The 23,087-nt window shown below is 31.6% G+C and overlaps 3 protein-coding genes across 4 annotated transcripts; 2 read left to right on the forward strand and 1 right to left on the reverse strand.

Moving 5' to 3' along the window:
* Window positions 1-3,747: 3,747 nt before the first annotated feature.
* Window positions 3,748-6,747, forward strand: LOC108337667 (probable protein phosphatase 2C 72). Its single transcript, XM_017574238.2, has 5 exons — window positions 3,748-4,118; window positions 4,511-4,846; window positions 5,075-5,189; window positions 5,751-5,977; window positions 6,416-6,747. Exons 1-5 carry the CDS (start codon window positions 3,960-3,962, stop codon window positions 6,611-6,613), a joined length of 1,035 nt encoding a protein of 344 aa, XP_017429727.1. The 5' UTR covers window positions 3,748-3,959; the 3' UTR covers window positions 6,614-6,747.
* A 286-nt stretch (window positions 6,748-7,033) lies between these two features.
* On the reverse strand, window positions 7,034-11,514 carry LOC108337347 (uncharacterized). Of its 2 annotated transcripts, XM_017573851.2 has the most exons (5): window positions 11,082-11,514; window positions 9,854-9,959; window positions 7,862-8,005; window positions 7,744-7,762; window positions 7,448-7,614 (listed from the first exon to the last, which is right to left on the reverse strand). In XM_017573851.2, the coding sequence occupies exons 1-5, from the start codon at window positions 11,336-11,338 to the stop codon at window positions 7,589-7,591; spliced, it is 552 nt and encodes a 183-aa protein (XP_017429340.1). In that variant the 5' UTR covers window positions 11,339-11,514; the 3' UTR covers window positions 7,448-7,588. The 2 variants fall into 2 exon arrangements, with proteins under 2 accessions (XP_017429339.1, XP_017429340.1); XM_017573850.2 differs by lacking the exon at window positions 7,744-7,762 and having other exon boundaries at window positions 7,034-7,614; window positions 11,082-11,392.
* Window positions 11,515-14,983: 3,469 nt separating this feature from the next.
* On the forward strand, window positions 14,984-21,271 carry LOC108338162 (vacuolar-processing enzyme). Its single transcript, XM_017574898.2, has 9 exons — window positions 14,984-15,269; window positions 17,533-17,697; window positions 17,786-17,942; window positions 18,507-18,592; window positions 18,778-18,977; window positions 19,252-19,300; window positions 19,435-19,641; window positions 20,083-20,289; window positions 20,554-21,271. The coding sequence occupies exons 1-9, from the start codon at window positions 15,075-15,077 to the stop codon at window positions 20,734-20,736; spliced, it is 1,449 nt and encodes a 482-aa protein (XP_017430387.1). The 5' UTR covers window positions 14,984-15,074; the 3' UTR covers window positions 20,737-21,271.
* The last annotated feature ends 1,816 nt before the right edge of the window (window positions 21,272-23,087 follow it).

The raw sequence follows: 23,087 nt of genomic DNA on the forward strand, positions 1-23,087 counted from the left end.
TACGCACCTGGAGGAAGCACGAGCGACACTGCACCACAAGAGGGAGACTGCTTGATAATTTTTTCCACCACCACCAACCTTTGCAACTTGTAGTATCTCACAACCCCGAAAGGAAGGGAGGAAGAAATATAATGTTAAAATGAAAGAAAAGTATTTTACTCATGTACGGGACTAGAATATGTTATTAGTGAAATAGGTTGTGAATGAGTAAAATTAAAAAATAATAACCCTAAAAATAAAATTTTACTGAGGGGCAAAATAGTAAAGGGGAGGTGGAGGGAGAAAGGTGTGGTGGTGGAGGAGCAACACCCCTTGCGCAAGTTCTTAAGGACATCAGTCACCTTTTATACAACACAATCAATATTGACATCACCATCGGAATAACAGACAACTTCCTAAAACCAACCACTAGCTTTTCAAAATCATTAGTATAGTCATCGTCATAAGGTTCATATACACATCCAACAAAATCAAGTGATGCATCACCAACTTTCTTGGCCAAACATTGCAACCTTCTTTGTGAACGTTGGAAGATTACCAGCGTGTGCCTATTTTTTTTTTTTGTTACTTTCTCCTTAAGCTAAAGAGGGTTAGTTCTATCATAAGGTCTATAAATAGACCTTCATTTGCTAACATTTTCTCTTTTTGTCCTCTCCATTAGTTTCATCTCTTCTCTTTTTCTTTTCCAATAATATTTTAGGTTTATTTAGAGTTTCTTAGTTATGATATTCTCGTAAATCTTTCGAAAATTCTTGTTAAATCTTGTTTGTTCCTAGTTTTTATTATCTTTTGTCAGTTTTTCTAAGATAATTTTAAGGATCTATAACTTATATCAATAACTCAATCTCAGAAAATAAGAATATTGTTTTCGAAACTAAAACGGTATTTCTCAAACCTTTTTTTAAGATGTATCAAAAATCAAAATCTTCTCTAGTAAGAATTTTTAGCATCAAATAATTTGTAATGGTTGAATAATTTCTATTTTAGTGCTTTAGTACTAATTCTTTGCCTTTCCTTGGGAATGCAGGTCAATTGCAATATCATGATCAAAATGGTCGAGTTCTTATCGAAACAGAAAAGGTATAATTTGTAAAGCTGGAGAAAACCTTACATCCTATGCATAGGAAAGTCATCCACCCATCTTGTGTCCATTTAAATGTTTTACTCGACGCTTTCACAAAAGCTAGGTTGATGGATGAAGCCAAGAGGGTTTATGAGGAGCTATAAACCTTTGGTATAGTTCCTGATCTTGTATGTTATCGTACCCTGCTGAAATGTGGAAAGCATGAATGAACTATTTTGAAAGCATACGCGAGTCAACAAAAGGCGAAAACTTCACCATGAGTAAAGCTGTGCATTCTTACAAATCTGCCGAAAAGCAATGTAAAGCCAAGCTAAGGAAAGATTAATTTTAAAGAACAATGGAATCCCATTCTTTAAGAAAGTTGAGGTTGTATCAGGAGAGTGAAAACTCCATGAGATACTTGTGTATGTGAGAAGAATTATGATAGTGGCAATGGTTATGGTGGATGTTGCATGTATGCTGTGGGTACATCATGATTGGGCTCGTTGTTCAGAAGTACTTTTGTGAGGGGGATGTGATTCACGTTTTACTTTTTGGCAATAGTCATAATATGGAGAATTATGTTATAATAGAATCTGTGTTGGTTCGAATCTCTAAAATTAGGATGTTCAAAATTCATTCAAGTGCACTAAACTATCAAATAAATGTATTATATTATACCACAAATTTTGAACTGTTTAGATTTAAAACTAAACTCTACCTTTTTATAGTTCAATTTAAAAAAAAAATTGAACTCTACCTTTTTATAATTCGGTTTTAAAAAATTGAACTTCTAAAATTAGGTTTAGTTAATTACTCGTTAATTTAAAAGCAGTTAATTTTATATTTTTTACTTGTTTCATTATAACTCAACCAAATTTTGGCTAGGACTGAGTTGACTGAATTTAGTCAATTTTTAGTTCAAAATTGACTTAATTGAGTTTCAACACTGGTTGTCTCAACTGAATTTGGCCGAAGTCGAGTTAATCGAATTTAGTCAAATTTTGATCAAGACTAACTTGATTGAGATTTGGTCAAGACAGTCTCGATTGAATTTGGTTGATTTTTTATCGTGGTTGTTCTAATCAAATTTGGTTGATTTTCGGTCGAGGACGACTTGACTGAATTTTGGTCGAAAATGACTCAACCAAGTTTCGACCATGGATGTCCTGGCTGAATTTGATCGAAATTCGGTTAAGGCTGTCTCGACATCTTGCCAGACCTAGCCCATCTCAACTTTTAACCCAACTTGACTCATCTCAACTTTGGTCCGACCTATTCCATCTTGACTTTAGCCTATATCAACTCGTCTCGACCTTTAATCTTGTCAGACTTGTTTCAACCTTGGATCCAACATGATTTGTATTGATATTTGGTCTAACCTAGTTTGTCTTAATCTTTCATCAGACCCGTCTCGAACTTGGATCAAGTTGATTGGTCTCGACCTTTGCTTTGACTCAATCCATCTCGATTTTTAACATATTCTGGTCTCAAAGTTGTGTTGTGTGTCAAAGTAGAAAACAAAAAAATAGTTCAGTTTGTTTGACCGTGTATATAAGTGCAGTTCATTTTGTCTACTTCTATTCTTAACTTTGTATAAGGAGTTTTAGATTGAATTTAGCTTGTGAAATTGGCCTGGTTTGACTGAATGTGTATTAGGAACTAAAATCCTACCTTTTGTCTCGTTTTTGGTTCATTTTTGCCGTTGTATATGAAGTGCTTCATGCTACTTTGGCAAATGCTGTTCGTTAGTTACAAATAAGCAAATATAGTTTACCCTTCTAATCCATTTATCTTGTTTTAAATTATGAATTTGTTGTCAGTGTGAAAGCCAAAAGGGTGAGGAAAATGAAGATCATTTATGGACTGTTTCATTGCAATATATCACTTTGAGGAATCCAACCGTCTTTCCAAACTTCAAAAGACTGTTATGATTGAGATGAAGAATCTAGAAATACTGTACGGTTGTAATTTTTCTTGTACAATATCTGTTTGATATATGAATATATCTAATATTATTTGTATATTATCCCTATCATTGACAAAATCTATTTGTTTTATTTATATCACACTTATCAGTTGGCTTATCGAATGATAAGAGAAGAGAAGTTTGTCCTTTCACGCAATTCAAAGATCTTCACCTGAAAAGGATCACTTCTTACAATGATGCAGACGAAGCAAGTTGTGCAACTTGCTGATACGTGTTCATTTTTTAAATAAAAGCAACTTGTGTCACTTGCTGATACATGGCCAACTTTTAAAACAAGAACCGACTCTAATTTGTAATTTTATATTAAGTTTTTAATATAAGACGATAAGAGAGAAGTTGTTTAGAAAAATATAATATTTGACTCATGCCTATTAGGAGATTAAGATTCCCAATATTACATGAAGTGGTGATCTAATCTCTTTAGCCCTAAATATTTTATTACATGCACAAGATCATTAAAAAAATGTACTGTTTGATATTTTCCTTTTGTTGATACTTTTATATATTAAATTTTTTCTTTCTTTTTCTATTAAGACGGCAATGTTAACTTTCATTTTATTTTATTTATAGGATCTTCCTAATGTCAACTTGCGTTCTCAAATAAATTATATGAGGCTTAGAGTGTTTGGCTTTATGACAGAAAGTAGAAAATTTGTTTCTTTTTTGGAGTCAAACTTGTAGTTATTAAAGGTTAGATATTTGTTGGTAAATGAAGATATTTTTGTCGCCGTGCTTTCATTTGTCAACTGTAAAAAAAAAACATATTTTTTTAATTAGGTTGGAAAATGTCTAAAATGTTTAAAATGGAAAGTCACTCCCTTTTGAGCATTGGTTTAGAATATTAAATCTAAAAATTATCCCTTAAAGGGAGTACTGGAAATTGAATAAAGTTGAAGGATTAGGGAAATGGGTATCTGCATATCAGTTTCAGAAAAAGATGATGATGAGAATGTGACAATATTTGAAGAAAGGAAGAAGGTCCTGAATGGGAGTCAGATACTCTTCTCTGTTTACTCCAAACAGGGTACCAAAGGACTCAACCAAGATGCTGCCTCTATTCACCAGGTTTTTTCTGCAGTTTCATTGTTCAAACATCAAACAAATCACAGAATTTCATGTTTTTTTTTTTCCAATTTCTTAGGAGTTTATGCATCTCAAAGATATAAGTTAAAATCATGAGATTTTAAAATGGTTTTAGAAATCAAACCAAGTAATAATCCTTAAAAGGCCAACCTACCTTTGATTGCCTGTTTTTATAAGTTTGATGTCTGCATTTAAAACAGTTTTGCAAATCTATGAATAGAAAAATCATGATTTTTGAAATAACTAAAACAAAAGATCAACAGATGTACTGTACATGATCATATGGTTATGAACTGTTTTCTCTTGCTTTGTCAGTCTGATTAAGATTTGTTGAGTACATAATCATTTTCGTGTGCATTTTCCTAAAAAAAAAGGGTTATGGAACGGAAGATGGAACATTTTGTGGTGTTTATGATGGTCATGGAGGGAATGGACACAGAGTGAGTAAAATAGTAAGCAGACAATTATCTTCCCTCATTCTGGAACAAAAGAATGCTCTTGAAAAGATTGATGCTATAGAAAATGGTTGTCACAACACCACCCCAAAAGACCATGTTGGCACAATGAAAGAGAACTCAGATGCAAACAACTTTCAGAAATGGAAAGAAGCAATTGTTAGTGCCTTCAAGGTGATGGAGAAAGAGGTCAAGCTTCAACATAATCTAGATTGCTCTGGCAGTGGAACCACTGCTGTAACTATCATAAAACAGGTAAAAAGGTTGCCAGAAACTCATCTACTTTTGAACACATTACTAAAAATCACAAAGTTTTAGTAAACTAATTATATTTTATCTAATTTCTTTTATAATTTTTATTAAGTTTCAAGAGAAATGACCAATTACGAAACATGAAGAAAAAAATAACTACACCTCCTTAATAAACTTCCTATTAATTTTCATGGTTATTGTGAAAAGAACATGATGAATAACAATACACAGGGTGAAGGTCTTATCATAGCAAATCTGGGTGATTCGAGAGCAGTGATGGGAACGATATGTGAAGAAAAACTCGTAGCCACCCAATTGACCACGGATTTGAAGCCCGAGTTACCTCGTAAGATTCTTCTTGTAAACTATATATACCTTGCAGATTCTTCTTCTGGGACACCACTTTTCTTGAGGTCTAAACCTGAAATGCTTGTACTAATATCACTTTATGGTAACAAAGTGTAAGTCAATAAAATTAGCATTTTCCTTTGTTATCAGAAACTTTAAAAATAAATTAATATAATATTTTTAATAAAATGACTTTAAATATATTTTATATATTAAATGATGTTATAGATTATCATTTGAATTAAAATATGTCAAATTGACGTAAACAGCTAAAATTTTAGTCTAAAATATTATTTAATATGTTAAAAAAAAATTAATATAATTGGATTAAGATAACTATATTTGCTTATTCTTAAAGTTTAATAATCAAATCGTTTCAAAGTTTGAGACGAGTTTAAGGATTAAAAACATGTTTAATTTTCTAAAATAATATATTTGCAGAAACTTCTGGTTTATACAAATAACAATGCATTGGAAGCTTTAAGAAGTTGATTAAAGTTGTTTGCATGCAAAACTATTAAAACCAAGTAAATTTATTTGGAACCAAATTGGAATGCAGGAGAAGCAGAAAGAATAAGAAGGTGCAATGGTTGTGTGTATGCATCAAAGGAAGAACCAGAAATCCAGAGAGTGTGGATGCCCAACAATGAACACTCCCCTGGCCTAGCCATGTCTCGATCTTTTGGAGATTTCTTGCTCAAGGATTATGGTGTTATTGCTATCCCAGATATTTCTCACCACCCTTTAGGATCAAGTGATCAATTTATTGTTCTTGCCAGTGATGGGGTAGGTGATATTTGCAGAACAGAGTGTTATGTCTGCATGCAAGATTCAAAGTAAAAAGAAACAGTTAACTATTTTATAAAATTAAGTAAACTCTTTTTTCGGTACATTATTCATTTATATTTGGCTTTAAACACGTAATTTACTATATCTGAAGTTTATCTCTTAAATAAACTGTTGTACAGTTTGTCATATTAGTAAGATTTTCGAAGAATTGTATGTTCAAAAATGTTTTGTTGTGTTTATCTCTTTCATTACATCATTTATTACCTTTTAACTTTTTCTTTGTTCCTAGTATAATTTGTTATACAACTTATAGGTTATGCAGCATTTCTTATTAGAAATTGTTCCCTGTTATTGTGTGTGGAATTAGCTAGTGGAGTGTATTTTTGCACAAGCATTCTATAAGGAACTTTTTTTTTTGGTTTTTCTTGCTTATAGGTGTGGGATGTACTAAGCAACAACGAGGTTGCATCAATTGTGTGGAGTGCAGAGAGTGAAGAGGTTGCAGCAAGAGCAGTAGTGGAAGCAGCAACTGCTGCATGGAAAAACAAGTTTCCTTCATATATGGCAGATGACTGCACTGTGGTTTGTCTCTTCTTGCACCAGAAACCACAGCTTCAGCCATTTCAAAACTAACCTTCGTTAGTTAGTGTTCCTTCACTAATATTCTGGACACCATTTCCTCAAATCATGCTTTGTGAAACTAGATGAATTGAAAACTAGATGTTTTTAGCAGGGGCCAAGAAACTAAGAAAGAGGAATTGCTTCAATCACTGATAGATATTGCATGTATTTCAGCGAGCGTTTTGAAGAGTTAATTTTAAATAAAATTGATATTTTTAAAATTAAATAAATGTAATGCTTTAGATGTTTTATTTTAAAAGAAAATAGTGATAATATAAAATTTATAACCAAATAAAAAAGTTTGCTTTATTTCATTGTTAATTTTGAATTCTAAATCAAATCAACGTGAAACCAAATATTTATCAGAGTCGACTTGAGTGACCTTTAGAATTAATTTAAATAATATATTCTAGATCCATAGACTCATATAATACCGACTAATTCATAACTGAAGGATAAATATGTAGTGTATTTGTCCAAGACTAGCGAAACTCTTCACAATAGTTCCCATCCATTTCAAGTGCATAAAAAATCTTATGCTATATAGTAAATACCCTCTCGTCTCATTACAAGAAAAATCCTTCCCAGTAAAATCCAAATGCAAAATACTGCCCCATCTGTGTGAACTTGTTTCACAGACCAAAATCGGGATGAAAGGCAAAAAGAGAGCAGTAATGGGTGAGAATGAGAAAGAGATGTAAATTTTGATAAAGGATTGAAAAAAGAGTCACAGTATGAAGGTCCCTTTTCATCCAGAGTCAGGTTGGGTTGTTATCCGTGCTTAGTTCGAGCAAGTCATCATCATAAGAAACAGGTATCCTTAATCTGTCATGAACAGAGCTACGTTTCGCTTCTCCTGATGGTTCAGGTTGATTTTGCCTTTGTAATGCAGAAAAGGGTTTCTCAGAAACATTACCCTGAGGCCTGCTACCAAATGTAGAGGCCTCCCCTAAAGAAGAATTCTCTTTCCTTTGCAGAGGTGGCCTGTTAACATTTGGCTGCCTGAACTGCTTCTGCATTGTTATAAACAATGACGAGAAACTAGATATTAGAGAGCAAATTATGACATGATGAATAATCTTGGTTCTGACACAAATTCATAACACTTGTTCAAAAGAAAACAGTACAACTCTGACACTAACCGGGCTGCTTCTTCCTGTCCTAGATAATAGGAACATGCAAAAACAAACTTATTTTCATTCAATACAAACACAGATATGTAAAGTGTTTTGACACAAAACATAAAGGTCAGTCACACACCTCAAACTCCTTTGCTTTTTTCATGATCTCTTTGTAAGCATTTGGTTCTCGAACCTTAATGATGCTCCACAATACCCCACCCCTTGTCCGAAATCGGCTACCATCAACAGTCTTCTGTCCTCCACAGGACTGTATAGCATCCACCTGTCATTTCACATTTATTTATACGAGTTTACAAGATGTGTATCAAATTAAACAATTCAGAGAAGAACACCAAAAACAATTAAAAAACACCAAATCCATTAATTAGTGATTAAAGTCAGTAATATTCTCATTTATAAATAATTTGTAAAATAATGTACACCATCCACTGTGATTCATGAAGAGAATAAGCTACAAACAATTTCAAATTCATTAAATCCTAATGAAACAGTAGAAACAAATAACTAATATGTTCATGGGCCAAAGTATTCCAAAATTTAAGCAAAAATGCCCTCAATGATTGATCCTGCAAATGCAGATATCCTGGAGAGCTGAAACGAGTTATATGCTCAGTTAAATACAACCTTCATGTGTTTCACCTACATTTATCTGGGTAATCTCTCTAACTAAATCCTGACCCTCCTGGTCTTAAGGAAAATGCTTGATGGTACTAGCATGTTTAAAACAAAATATTATTTTTACTCACCAATTTTTCCCTAATATTTGAGCCATTCAGCTATATAGAAGAAACTATACAAAGAATTCTACAACAATGTTGTGAATCAAAGATTCAGGCCATATGAAATTTTTATAGCCCTCAATAAAGTAACATTATGCATATTTAGAGAGATCCAATTTTAGCTGTGACTTTGTTGGCTACTCCATTTAGGAGAGCAAGATGAAGAGAAGCAATAAATATCGACCTTCAAAAGAATCAAATAATTGAAGTGGTTCATCAGCCAGGAACATCAAAAGCTCAGGCAGAGGTTTGAAATGATCTCTGATAAAAATCTGCAATGTTAGATACAGCGTTGTACACATCAGACATTATGAATGGTTGTATGGCGCTATGAAGAGTGGATATATTCAGCTAACAACAGGCAAATAAAAGCCACAACTCTGATCAAGGGAAAATATTAAAAAAAAAATTATAAACATTGTTATGCACATTCATGCAAGAGATGAAACAAAGAGACACGCCAAGAATAGGAATATCTTATGATGCACAACTGCGATATCAGATAACTCCAGTATTCGATACAGCGATACAATCATTCTAAAATTAATAGGATACATGTAAGATACACAACTAAAAATGCATAAGTGCAATCATACAAATCTAAATTACATGCATATTTTTTGGAAATGCTAAAATAATAAAAAAAAAATTCTAAATTATTTTCATCATAAATTAATTTCTACTATTTACATACAAGAATAGTGCTATTGATCATATTTTCATCTTAAAACCATTCATAAAGAGAACAACTTTCACTTTGATTTGTCAGGGGACAACCTTCCTATATTACACAAATTTATATGCTTCATGTAGTTGTATTGGATTACATAAAATGATTTAAAGATTTAACACTTTACAGTTACATATTGATTAAAAACATATCGGTATAAGATGGGTGAAGCAAATAGAAGTATTATAGATACTTTATTGACACAAACTGGTGCAGTATTCAAGAGTATTGGATATGTGAAACTATTTGAATTGTTCTTACTATTGCATTTCTTTTAAAATGTTTTCATATAATTAAAACCACCATATCCATAATCCAATTATTACGAGCAACAAATACAATTAAAAGAACAGAAAGTGTTTAGTCGAACAATTCAGAAGTAAGTCAAGACACGTAGTAAGTCAAGATCCGTAGTAAGTCAAGAAACGTAAGTAAGGGGAACTCAGCACATTCAAGCACCAACCAAAATTTCATTAGATGTTCTTAAATTGTTTTCAAACCTCTAAACGACCATGATATTTCACTCTAAAATTAATAGAGTAACAGACACAGAAAAAGAACTTTCAACATGAAAGCAACATTTCAGTGAGGGTTCCAATACCTCATTGATGAGATCACTTAATGAAGAAACTCCAAGGCAAGCAACAGCTGTATATACCATGTATGACTTTTTCTCTTTCAGCCGCCGACATACATCTATCACAAACCTGATAGAAGAAATAAATTTATCAGAAACTGAAAAATTGATCAGTAAATAATTTAGGATAAGGATTGAGGATTGGTGAGCAGTGGTGCAACGATGAGGAAGCTGTCTTGTTACCAGACATCACAGATTAATAGTTTAAAACCCGAAAACAACCTCACAACTTGCAAGGTTCCTGTCTTTTCCCATTAGTTGGGAGTCTGCTGTACTGGACCAGTCATTAGATTAAGTCAAGCTGTACACATGCTACAGACTCTACTGAGTAGGTTGGTATTTGTATTTGGTACGTCTTGTGCTCATAGATACTCCTAAAGACTAAAGTCATATGCTAAATGTTTGGCCAACTTGATTCCTAACAGGATAACTAGAACTTGAAAACCAAAGGAATGATGGAAAGTGTATGGTGATGCTGTGTCCTAACTTCAAACTATAGTACTGGAATTATTTTCACAACCACATTCTTTTTCTAAGAATTCAATTAATTGTTATAAATTGTGGTGCTTATTTGAAAAAACCATCTAATATCAAAGGAATGATGGGATATGTTTGGTGCTGCATAACTTCAATCTACTGTGTTGACATTATTTTCAGAAATTTAATTACGTAATAGGTTGTAGTGCTTATTTGAAAAATCCACTATCATTATCTATTATCATCAATACAATTTGGTCATATAATCTTCCTATTAAAATTCTGTTTTATTGTATTACAAGTAGAACTATTATTACCATCATAACTTTCTTTTTCTATTTCAGTATTTAACACAGTTATATAATCAGACTTATATTCAATATCCAACATCACTAATTGAGTTAGAAACAATCAAGTACAAACAGGTCGCAATCATACAAACAGACCCTTACAAAATGAAAAGAAATAAACAATTTTGGTTACGAAACTCGAAAGCTTTTCTCTCAATTCACAAAAAATACTACTGTAACTCTTGTTCAAATAAAACTAATTTTTCGAAATCCACTTGCAAAACATCATTTTCACCAAAAAAAAAGTCAGGTAAACGAAGTGGTGTCGTGAACGTAAAGTAGACACCTTTTTTCTCATACTCTGTCAACAGCAAAAACAAGAACGAAAACCCATTGAAAAGAAATAAGAGGGTAACAGTTAAAACCTGTTAATATCAACGGCACCGTTTATTCCTGAACCCTTTCTTCTGTTTCTCTTGTTTTTACGCCTTCGGTTCTTACTCTGCGGTTTCGTGTTATCAGCTTCCACGACAACGTTTTGTCCAGAAACGTTTCGTGAATCATCTTGTTCCTGTTTCTGCTCCTGTTCCACTAATTCCCCTTCTTCAACGTCGACCATTTCAACATCGTTCAAAATTTCCTCTTCGAGAATCGCGTCCAGAATGTTCTCTCCATTCTCCATTTCAAAACACTCAACAACTCCAATAATCGAAAACCTCAACGAATCAAATGAAAAGTTTCTCAGTTTATATATTTCACTGCTTCAGTTTCATCACGCTCCGTTTAATATCGCCGACTTAACTTAAACTCCAAATTTAGGGTAATTAATTACGAGTGCCGCATAATGCTTAGCGTTAATTATATTTACTATATTGTATAAACTTTAAAAACGAAACTTCATCGAAAGGTAATATAGGAGGAAAAACTTAGGGTTTAAATTTGATTTTTATGCATGGTTTGCTCAGTGCGAAATTTGTCTACATAAAATTTAGTTGAATTGTACCATCCACTTAAATGCTGATGAATTATGAAATTTAATTCTTATTTTTAAGTTTTAATAAAAACAATATTTATTTTGGTTTCAAATATAGTTTAGATGGTATTTTTGATAATATAATATAATGATTTAGATAGTGTTAATTATTAAAATAGAACAAAAATTGATATTTTAGAGATGATATTATACATAAGCTTTCATTATGTTAACATGTTAGGTGTGATGATATATTCAATTCTTGCTTCTATATAAAAGTTACTATATATACACAAACTCAATTCTTAGAATACATACTAATAATTTAAACATGGGTTGTATAATTACAAAAGAGCTATAAACTTTTTTGTATTAGTTAATTTCAAATATGCATTTAAAATTATTTTTAATTGTAAGTTAAATTCCAATATATATATATATATATATATATATATATATATATATATATATATATATATATATATTCAAATAAATGTAAAAATATTTGTTTTCTTTAATAATGGTTTAGGATTTAATTAAGATTTATCTTTTAGTGATATTACTTTAAATGTAGAATAAATTATATTAAGCACAAAATACACTCATTTGAATTTGGTGTGTTGGAATCAATTTAATGATAGATTTCTTATATATCTTACTTTTTTTTAATGAAATTCATTAAGAAAATCACTTTTGTTTTCCTATATCAATAAGTTGTTGACGAAACAAACTCTTCATATAGATTCTTTTGTCCAAACATCTCATTGTTGTCTTCAAATAGACAAGATGAAGAGTAGTCAATTATGTTAAATTGTGATTTGATGAGCCACCATTGAACCTAAAAAATTGACAAGTCATGTTCTTGAATGGCTTAAACTCTTATTGTTCACACATTGCATAAGGTGGTGATTCTTTTTTGGATAAGGATCAAATGGGGGTTGAAGAAAGGATTCTATTTGGCAGAATTTTTATGGTAGTTGATGGACTCATACTTGCAAGTGGATTTTTGTCTCCTACACATACCAATATGTTGCTACTTATCATTCTAGTCCATTTGCTCCAACACAATTCTATTATTTTTGAAATAAAAAAATACGATGAATGGTATCTTTTACTATTTGAAAAAGTTTGTTGATATTTTAAAATGTAATCATTTAGATGAATTTTAAAAAGGGTTTACATACAGAGTCTTAATCATGAAAGAATTTTAAAAAATAATCACTTCACAATCTTCTAGAAAAATGACAACAATGTATTTAGTGAAAGTAATGTTTTAAAATATTGGAAAAGAGAGATTTTCACGCAATCATGATCAATTGTTTGTAGAAGATGATTCTTAGTTTCTCGTTTTGGTGAGAGTGCAAGCCTTTGTGTCAAAGCAATGCTTTCTTGAACAATTTGAATACAATGCCAAATAATATAACAAATCCTTAATTTTAAGGTATTTTGTAATAGGTTTGATTGGTGTTATGCTATTTTCTAAGACAAGCCAAGATGGTCCCTCCATCACATGGGATTTATCTCTCAGTTCTTTTAATAATATAAAAACATTTAATAATAATATGGTAGTGTAGATGTATTTTTGCAATAGACATAATATCAAATAAAGCAAGTACTAGATTAACATCATTTACTTTTGTGCCTTTCTATAAATTTAAATAAAATAAAGCATTTGAAAGAAAACATACAAAATTACATCATTTGGAATGAAATTCCTTATAATTACTTTAGGGTGTAGTTAGCAAATGAACAAACTATTTTGCTGAAGTTATAATAAGGAATGAAAAAAACATTTACTTCATACACGCAAACCCATATGAGTCCAATTCTAAAAGAAAATATTGGCCCAACTCCTTTATAAAATAAACATATTTTTCTCTTTTTTTTCTCTGTTTTCTCTAAAATAATGATAGAATGATATATTTTTATATTTATTTAACACACAATACAAAAATAAAATGATCATAAAAAAACTTTTTTATATTTTTTCAAATAAATAAATAATATCAAATAAATATAAAAAAATATGTATGTCAAAATATTTTTTTTAAATATCGCCTATAATTTCACTTTCTTACACTACGAAGTAACTTTGGTTTTGTTAAAAATTAATTGTTAATAAATAAATACTACAAGCTAATAACACGACTAGAAAAAGTAGACAGAATTTAAAACGGAATTAGCAGTGTATTTTACAGTTAGCTAGTCTATTAAAAGACCACTAATTAAGCATATGAATGTGTTAATAATAACATATTAAATTACTTTTTATCCCAGATAATTTCATATAATAAATAATTTAACTTTTCCCTGTTTAAAAAATTAGATTATCAGCTTTAACAAATCTTATTAAGCAAACAAAATTGGAAAAAGGAATTAAACCATAAGAAGTTAATTATTACTCAGTCAAACGAAAAGGCAATGATATCACATTCATCGAAACCTAATTGATGATGTTAGCATCATGTCTGTATAAGGATAATAAATATAATAGTGTAGTGTTTATAAAATTACCCAGTGGGCTTGCACACAAGTCTATGTTATTTGTTTGACATTGACATTGAAATCAATGTCCAATCAAAAGAGACCCTTGAATATGGAAATGATATTATGGAAAAGATTCCACATACAGATAAGTATCTATTGAATGGCAAATACTGTTGAAGGCTACACTGATGCACTCCAAATGATTATTCTGTATCTTTATATTTTTTTTACGAGATAATTTTTTTTATTCCAAGAGTTTTTTTTATTATGTTACAAATTAATAAATTGTATTATTAGCTTTTCTTTTAAATTGGAAAAATCTAATTAAGACTCTGGTTTAGGGTTAATGGCTTAACTGATTATATAAAACCATTACAGGTAAACAAAATATTATTAAATATTACTATAATAAAAAATTAAATGAAAATGAAATTTATAAAATTAAGATCTTAGATTTAAAAAATAAAAAGAGTAAACAAAAGTCTTAACATAAAGCTATCAATAATTCAGTTATAGGAATTTTGTCCTTTAATGATAGAAGATAAAAATGTTTATTGGAGGCAGAAAGAAGCTTGAATTGAGAGTAGCAGGCCCACACATTATTCCAGAGTTATGATTCCAGGCCCAAGATCCTAAAAAAAGAATCTCGCAACATTTTTATTTTTTAATTTTAAATTTTATATATATTCAATTTTCTTAACAACTTACGTTGATAATAGTGAGGAATAAGTGAAATGCCATCGATGGCGTAAGGGAAAAAGGCAAGGTGGGTCCCACGGTGAAGCTTCCCTTATGAATATAACCAAAAATAAGGAAGGTATCCAATTCGTCACCCACACGCTACCCGTTACCCAACCTTCCCAATTCGCAATTATTGTTTATCTATATAATCTCTTATTCTCTGTTCAAATTTCCAAATTACAGCTACTTACCTCACTCTTCTCTCTTTGCTCTTCCAATGGCCACCGCCACTTCTCTTTCCACGCTCTTCCTTCTCTTCCTCGCAACCGTCGCTCTTGTTGCTGCTCGCCGTGACCTCGTCGGAGACTTCCTCCGACTGCCGTCCGATTCCGGTAACGATGACAACGTCCAGGGGACGCGCTGGGCCATCCTCTTCGCCGGTTCGAACGGCTATTGGAACTACAGACATCAGGTCCGTCTCTTTTTCACTCGATTCTACTAGTTTTGATGCTTTTATATTTTCATTTTATCAGAAATTATTTCCGCCGTTCGATTGTGAATCTTTCCACAGAATATTTTAGATTCTATGCTTCAGAAGAGTGTGCACCGTCCGATTCAGGACAAATGAATCTCTGATCCTTACCGGTTTCAAAGGACCTACTGAATAAATAGACGTGACAACTTGCCACTGACGTTCCAACTGACTCTTAGATATCAGTTAACTTTCAGTTTAATTAAACAACTTATTTTTTCAAAATTCAGTAACAATAAAAATATTTGGTAAATCCGAACTAATATACTATGATATAGTTTTTGTCTCTTATAATAAAATTTCAGTCGTGTATGATGACGTAATATGAACAAAATTTAAATATCTGAGTTTTAGAATATTTTTTAATCTTAACAAAACGTAATAAATCAACTTTTAAAATTATAACAAAAATAAATGTTGATAAAATCTTTTAAGATATGTGGTATGAGAAAATCTGCTTGAAATCCCGTATTAAAATCATTGTAAAGTAAAATACATATTAAGTAAATAAAGTACACACAAAATTAAATGATATTTTGAATAGCTAATGAAGAATTTTAAAGTATAAATATGCTGTCAAACAATTAACAACTAAATAAGTAATTAAACCTTATTATTGCTATTGTTATAAATAGTTGAGTTAATAATTTCAAGTTGCTTCTTGTATATGGTAGTTGAACGAAGGGAGATCCTCGCATGTTTTGTGTTTTGAGTAACTTTGCTTTGCCAAGTACTTGTGTTCTTGCTAAGTTTTCTAACATCTTATTATAATCAGCAATTCTCTTGCATGACATAATACCAACCTAAACTGTTGACTTTTAGTTTATAGTTAAAATATAGAGAATAATTGCACACTTGGAGTGTCCTTCAATTATTAAAAAGTTGCATTTATTTCCTGTACTTTAATATTAAAAACATACAGATATGTATCTTATTCTTAGGACAGTCACTCGATGGAGAGATGTGCGGTTTTCTTTATCAAGAAGGGTGTGACTAGGATAGCAATAACTCTGAGGGAGGCAAGGCATTAAAACAGAAACTCTGATAATCCACTCTAAATTTTGTTTTTTTTTTACTAAATTACATCTGAATTTGATTTCTTATAAATTTATTTTTTAACTCATTATTGTATTTTGTAATTTATGTGTGATGAAATAATTAATATTTTTTAATGTGATTTGATATGTCTTGTATTTCTGTCTGTTTACGTTGTCACTCAACAGCAACCACCTCTTTGGTGAACCAATATGACGTAATAACTTGTGCGTATTTTTTTTCTTTAAATTTGACATTATTATAAATATATGTTTTATGTATAATGGTTTTAAATGTTTTGTTTTTATTCAGTCATCACTTCCCTTTAAGAAATTCTATTAATGATATTCACATATTTAATGAGACTCACGTGAATTTCATCCAAAAGACTGAACCAGCAAAAAAACATGCCTTTAGAAAGCAGGAAAAAAAACATGATTAACATTTTGATACTCGTAAAATATATTATTGACACCGTAGACAGCACTCAATCTCCAATTAGTGCCGTTTACGAAAGTGACTGCAAGTTAGTTTCAACGCGAAATCATTTACAATGTTATCTCTGAATAAATTGAAAATAATTGACACGTTTAAATACAAATTATGAAAATTATGATAAGTTAATATTTTTTATTCACTTAACTTTTTACATTTTGATATTATCTTTTTCTACTTTTTACTTTTTTTTTTCTTTAAAAAAAATATAAATTTTATATTTTTATGATCATTTTACTTTTTGTATTTTGTATTTTGTGTCAAAAGTGTGTATTACTCTTAATTATATGTTAAGTTTGGTCCCTGTAGTCAATATTTTATCATTCTGTGATATACAAGTCATCATGCTGAAAAACTGTTTTGAATGCTGTCCAGCTTTTATGTCTTAGCTGTGATTTTTTGTCATCTTAATTGCAATCTTTATGATTGAATCATAATGATTTGAACGGAGTTTATAAAACATAGACTGACATAGGGAAAATGATTTAAACAGATAAAACTTAGTCGGCTCTCATCTTAAAAGGATACAAAACTTTCATCTTTAAACCCGTTTCCTGTTTCGATGATATGCACACGGGAAACGAAAAAAAGCTCTGGACTCCCTTAATTTAACATAATTTCCTGTATTGCATAATTATTTAGTTCTAATGTATAGTTTTTCTTGTTGCATCAGGCCGATATTTGTCATGCCTATCAAATACTGAGGAAAGGTGGCCTGAAAGAAGAAAATATCATTGTTTTTATGTATGATGACATTGCATTCAATTGGGACAATCCAAGGCCTGGAGTCATCATTAACAAACCAGATGGGGGTGATGTTTATGAAGGAGTTCCAAAGGTATTTATGTTAGGCTTTTCACTATCCAATATCTTCTTGCTATTTCTAGTTTGATAGGGTCTAATATGTGGACTGTTTTTCATGGTAGGATTACACTGGCGAAGATGCTACTGCTCATAACTTTTATGCTGCTTTACTTGGAGATAAGTCGGCGCTTACCGGTGGCAGTGGGAAGGTTGTGAACAGTGGGCCCGATGATCGCATATTTATATTCTACTCTGATCATGGTGGTCCAGGGGTTCTCGGTTAGTAGCTCTAAGTTCTCTCACAGAAAATTTTAATTACAGTCATGGATTGTGTTGGTTGTTTATATGGGTTTCAGCATGGTATAGGCCTGGATTGAGGTTATTACTTTTGTTGTTTGGTTGGTTTTGTGTGTAGATTTACTTGATTATGCCTGTGGTTTGGTTAGTAATACAACCTCTGTTCATAATTTCTGACGGAGACATTTCAAAGTGTGCTGAAATGAAAATCATTCATTGTGATTTTGTAATCCTAGTTTTCCGTTATATAATATTTCATTCTTTTCTGATCAGAAAAATATTTTCATCCTTTTTCTAGAGACTATTATATATCCCATGATTCAGTAGATCGAACGGCCTCTATGTATATCTCTTTTGAATTCTTTTTGAACACGTGTGGGTAACATGAAGGTTAAATTACAGTTACCAGAGCAAAAGGAATATGGAAAAGGGAAAAAAAAGAAAGGGAGACGGGTGGAATACATGGTTCTTCCTACTGACAATGTTAATATCTGCTCCTTGCTATTTCTTACTTGATTTTTTTTGGGATATGTGAATGGATTTTAGGGACGCCTGCTGGTCCTTACATATATGCATCTGATTTGGTTGAAGTATTGAAGAAAAAGCATGCTTCTGGAACGTATAAAAACCTAGTGAGTTTCTAAAAGTTCTCATTTTTTAAAATTTGGATTTCATTGCTTTTTAGGTAAATAATCCCCCTCCACCTTTCAAAAATCTCTCACTGGGGGCTTTGGCTAAGAACATAGTAAGATGTTTTGAACACAGAATAAGGTAATTTGAACGCACTAAGTCCTTGGATTATACTATGGTGGTGCAGGTATTTTATTTGGAGGCATGTGAAGCTGGAAGTATTTTTGAAGGTCTTCTTCCTGAAGATATCAATATTTATGCAACAACGGCTTCGAATGCCGAAGAAAGTAGTTGGGGAACATATTGTCCTGGGGAGTATCCTAGTCCTCCCCCAGAATATTCAACCTGCTTGGGTGACCTGTACAGTGTTGCTTGGATGGAAGACAGGTATGTGCATCGTAGGCAAAAACAATTAGATCATAAATGATATCAATTATCATGGAATACTTATATATTCATGACTTATGTATTCACAGTGGAGTTGTTAATGCGTGTGACTATCGTACTGTGTGTTTGTTCTTCGAGATGCTTTTTATAATAAAGTTGTTTTTATTTATTTTTGCACTTGCTCTGTTTTTAATGTTAGATCAGAAGAACTGTATGTTTAAATAATAACGTAAATTGCATGGGATTAATTTTATTTTTCTTTACTTGTGAGCAGTGATAGACACAATTTGCGAACAGAATCTTTACACCAACAATATAAAGTGGTGAGTTCTTGTTTTTTAATTTTTTAAATTAAATAGTATAAATATAAGAATATAATTCAATACCTTGATTGCTCAGTTACAAGTGAGATGTGCTAAGAGTTGTAACTGAGGCTTTATTCATCCTGCCTTTACAGGTTAAGGATAGGACTCTAGCTGGAGGTTACTATGGCTCTCACGTGATGCAGTATGGTGATGTAGGGTTTAACAAGGATAATCTCTTCCTGTATTTGGGTACAGATCCTGCAAATGATAATTTGACTTTCGTGGATGAAAACTCCTTATGGTCATCTTCAACAGCAGTCAACCAAAGGGATGCTGATCTCGTCCATTTTTGGCATAAGGTATCTTGTTTGTGCAATATTCATTCTTTTGGTTATGAATTAATTGCTTGATCATGTTCTCACCGGTGAAAACCAATAAACATGTCATATGCTGTTAATGGGAACAAAACATATTGTTTGGTTAAACCAATACTCCTCAGTGTTGAGATAAGTGGGTGCGTCAATGCACGGGATATCATAACCATATATTTGAAGTACTAGTAGAACTGAACTAGCTAGATATTCATACGGGGAAGTGATCTAAAACCGATAGATCTGTAAAGTTATGTGCATCTCATGCCTTGATGCTACTCGCCAGTAGTAACCCTTTTTTCCAGGAATGTTTTGCACTAAACCACTAGAAGATAAAGGTTGTAATCTGATGACACATTTAATTTTGTGGGTGATAAAATTTTGCTTACTGTATTTTATCTTAATTTCATCTACACTGTTTTTTGCCAGTTCCGCAAAGCTCCGGAAGGTTCTCCTAAAAAAAATGAAGCTCGGAAACAAGTTCTGGAAGTAATGTCTCACAGAATGCATATAGACGACAGTGTGAAACTTGTTGGAAAGCTTTTATTTGGATTTGAAAAGGCTCCTGAAGTACTGAATGCTGTTAGACCGGCTGGATCGGCACTTGTTGATGACTGGGCCTGCCTGAAAACCATGGTATAATTTTTTTATGAGGCCAATATGATAGAGAGATTTTGTCATAAATAAGTATAGAGTAATAGAATTAGATTCATTACTTTTTAGCTTGACCCTTGAAGCAATGATGTAGTTATGGTTTGTGATGGGTTCTAATTGCAAAATAACCTCTCTGAAAATGAACAAGGGCAAACATTGTTGAACCTGAAACAGAGTCGGGTCTCTTTCGTTGATCACTTTGGTTTAAGAGAAAATAATGGTCATCTTAACCTATTTTGAATGCAGGTAAGGACTTTTGAGACACATTGTGGATCCTTGTCTCAGTATGGGATGAAACACATGAGGTCCTTTGCAAACATCTGCAATGTAGGAATAAAGAAGGAGCAAATGGCTGAAGCCTCAGCACAAGCTTGTGTCACTATTCCTGCCAGTTCCTGGAGTTCTCTGCAAAGGGGTTTCAGTGCATAATTCCTGTAATGTTCACCGGTAAAGATCAAAGCATGATTATTGTTACATTATGTTATGTGGTTGTACATACATATCTTGTCCCGCCTCTGTAAATGCAATTGGGACACTACTAGGAGTCGGAAGAAGGATCCATAGTTCCATATATTTTAGTTTGGCATATATTGCTTGTGTTTGGAAACCTGTTGAGAATGGATGAATCACGTTTGTAATGTGAAAGTTACAACTACACTAGTTTCTGAAAATTACATCAGAAACGTGACAAATCACATTTGAAACGCTAATCCAAACACGTAATGCAACTGCATTTGTATAAACCCATCCATTTATGGCATTAGGAGGATAAAGCGATAGTTGCTTTGTATGCAAACACAGGTTTATGATGTGTTTTGATTCAATAGGCAACTGGCAGATCGGGTTTTCCCTAGTCACTTTGCAACAGACTGTCCAACATTTTGTATAATTATTCTCTGGTACAACATATGATGTAAAAATTACTGTTTAATGTTAATGGGGACATTATATTTATCCTTTATGATATTTGGACTCAACTATACTATACTATTGTCTGTTGTTTTTACTTACTTTTCCAGTCTTACAAAGTTACTATTTAGTAAAATCTCAAATAATTTACAACATTAATTTCACAATCCAATCTAGAAAGTTTAGCTAGAAGTTGGTTTCATATATCACGATTAGCTTCTTGTGATTAAAACTAGGTAATAATATAATGATACTCGCAAAACAAAAAATAATGATTTCGAGCCATTAAATATCGAAAATGACCTTTAAATATTATGGTAGCTATTACCGAACATGTGATTAGCTTAACAATTTTACATAACCTTTTATCTCCGTTTTTCTTACTCCAACTTTAATCTCTTTCGTATTTTTCATATATCCTGATATCATAATTTTTTTGAAGTTATCTTCATCATCTTACATTTAATTATATATTTCTTTTTATTTTATATTAACTAAACTATATTTCCCAAAATAATGGTATACATAATTTAATTTACCTTATAAATTAATAATCATTATAACTCACTAAATAAATTATTTTTTATGAAACATATCGATTTAACAGTTCAGAGAGATTTAACTGTTACATATGATATGTCCCATTTTATATTTTAACACGTTGTAAAATATACTTCATCTTCTCTTCATTCACCAATAAGCACTCATCCCCCTTATAAGAAATCTCTCAAATATCACGTTTAAACCTTTTCTCTTGGGAAGTAAAATAAATTAAATGCTCACACGTGACGCACTGACTTTTTTCTTCAAAAGACAAAAACGAAGGTCATGTTTTACTCAAAATCCATTGATAATTCCTAAGAAGTAAAGGATAAAATAAAAAGCCAATATTTTTACTCAAAATTTCATAAAGCCACACTCCCCTAAACCCAAACTCTTCAATCCTGCAATCTGGATCAACCCACAAGGTAAATTTCATAAAGCCACACTCCCCTAAACCTATTATTATCTGTTTAATTTTCTTCCAATACAAAAAGGATTTCTCAATTCATATACTTTTGGATTCCCTATTAAATGTTTAGAATTCTAAGGTCAGTAAAGGTTAAGAAACAAACATACAGCATTGATTACTCATGGTTTGTGCTTCTTCTTTTTTCTTAATTTATCTTATTTAGGAATTGGGATACTTCAATGGCTATGAGGGGCAAGGAAATTATCTCAGCAGAGAGGGATGTGTACGATATGACAGAGACTCATAACAATAATGTTATTGAGCATAATAACAAGAAGTTGGTGGTCACATCAGACAATGCCTATAATAATAATAACAAGAATGGTATTATTAATGGATCAGTCTCGGAAAAGGAGGAGGTACCAATTTGGGTACCCAAGTTCATGATTGGTTTGACCAACAAAGAGAAGGAGGAAGATTTTTTTGGTCTTCAAAGGTACAAAACTTCCTCCAAGACGCAAAAGGAGGGCTAAATTCATGCAACGCACCATCAATGTAAGCCTTCACCGTTAACTCTTTTCTTTTACATTTTCCCCACTTTAATTTAATTTCCTACTTCTTTCAACATATGCTTTCATCATAATTACCACAAGTGCAAAATTCAAAATAAACTTTTTTTTCTTCACATAAACAAGCTTATATAATATGATTAATATTTACATCTTTAATTAATAATAATAATAATTTTATAATTTTCATTATCTTTCCCTTAATTTAAACAATTTCGTTTTTTCAGTGTTTGTATATTCTCTTTATCTCTCTTTCTTTTTTTATTCCGTAACATTCGTCATCTAATCCAAACCATTCATTCCCATTAGAAATATTTAAATCTAATTTATTAACGTAAATAAACAAACAA

Source organism: Vigna angularis, chromosome 7, assembly GCF_016808095.1.
Source record: "Vigna angularis cultivar LongXiaoDou No.4 chromosome 7, ASM1680809v1, whole genome shotgun sequence".
NCBI lineage: Eukaryota > Viridiplantae > Streptophyta > Magnoliopsida > Fabales > Fabaceae > Vigna > Vigna angularis.

Bases quoted from the DNA above. Each gene is read 5' to 3' on its own strand.
- LOC108337667 (XM_017574238.2), top strand. From the start codon at position 3,960: ATGGGTATCTGCATATCAGTTTCAGAAAAAGATGATGATGAGAATGTG. The intron at 4,847-5,074 runs GTAAAAAGGTTG...AACAATACACAG, and splicing joins CTGTAACTATCATAAAACAG to GGTGAAGGTCTTATCATAGC. The intron at 5,978-6,415 runs GTAGGTGATATT...TCTTGCTTATAG, and splicing joins TTGTTCTTGCCAGTGATGGG to GTGTGGGATGTACTAAGCAA.
- LOC108337347 (XM_017573850.2), bottom strand. From the start codon at position 11,338: ATGGAGAATGGAGAGAACATTCTGGACGCGATTCTCGAAGAGGAAATT. The intron at 9,960-11,081 runs GTTTTAACTGTT...TTCTTCTATCAG, and splicing joins GGTGCCGTTGATATTAACAG to GTTTGTGATAGATGTATGTC. The intron at 8,006-9,853 runs GTATTGGAACCC...GTGAAATGACAG, and splicing joins TAAGTGATCTCATCAATGAG to GTGGATGCTATACAGTCCTG.
- LOC108338162 (XM_017574898.2), top strand. From the start codon at position 15,075: ATGGCCACCGCCACTTCTCTTTCCACGCTCTTCCTTCTCTTCCTCGCA. The intron at 19,301-19,434 runs GTGAGTTCTTGT...CTGCCTTTACAG, and splicing joins TACACCAACAATATAAAGTG to GTTAAGGATAGGACTCTAGC. The intron at 19,642-20,082 runs GTATCTTGTTTG...GTTTTTTGCCAG, and splicing joins TCGTCCATTTTTGGCATAAG to TTCCGCAAAGCTCCGGAAGG.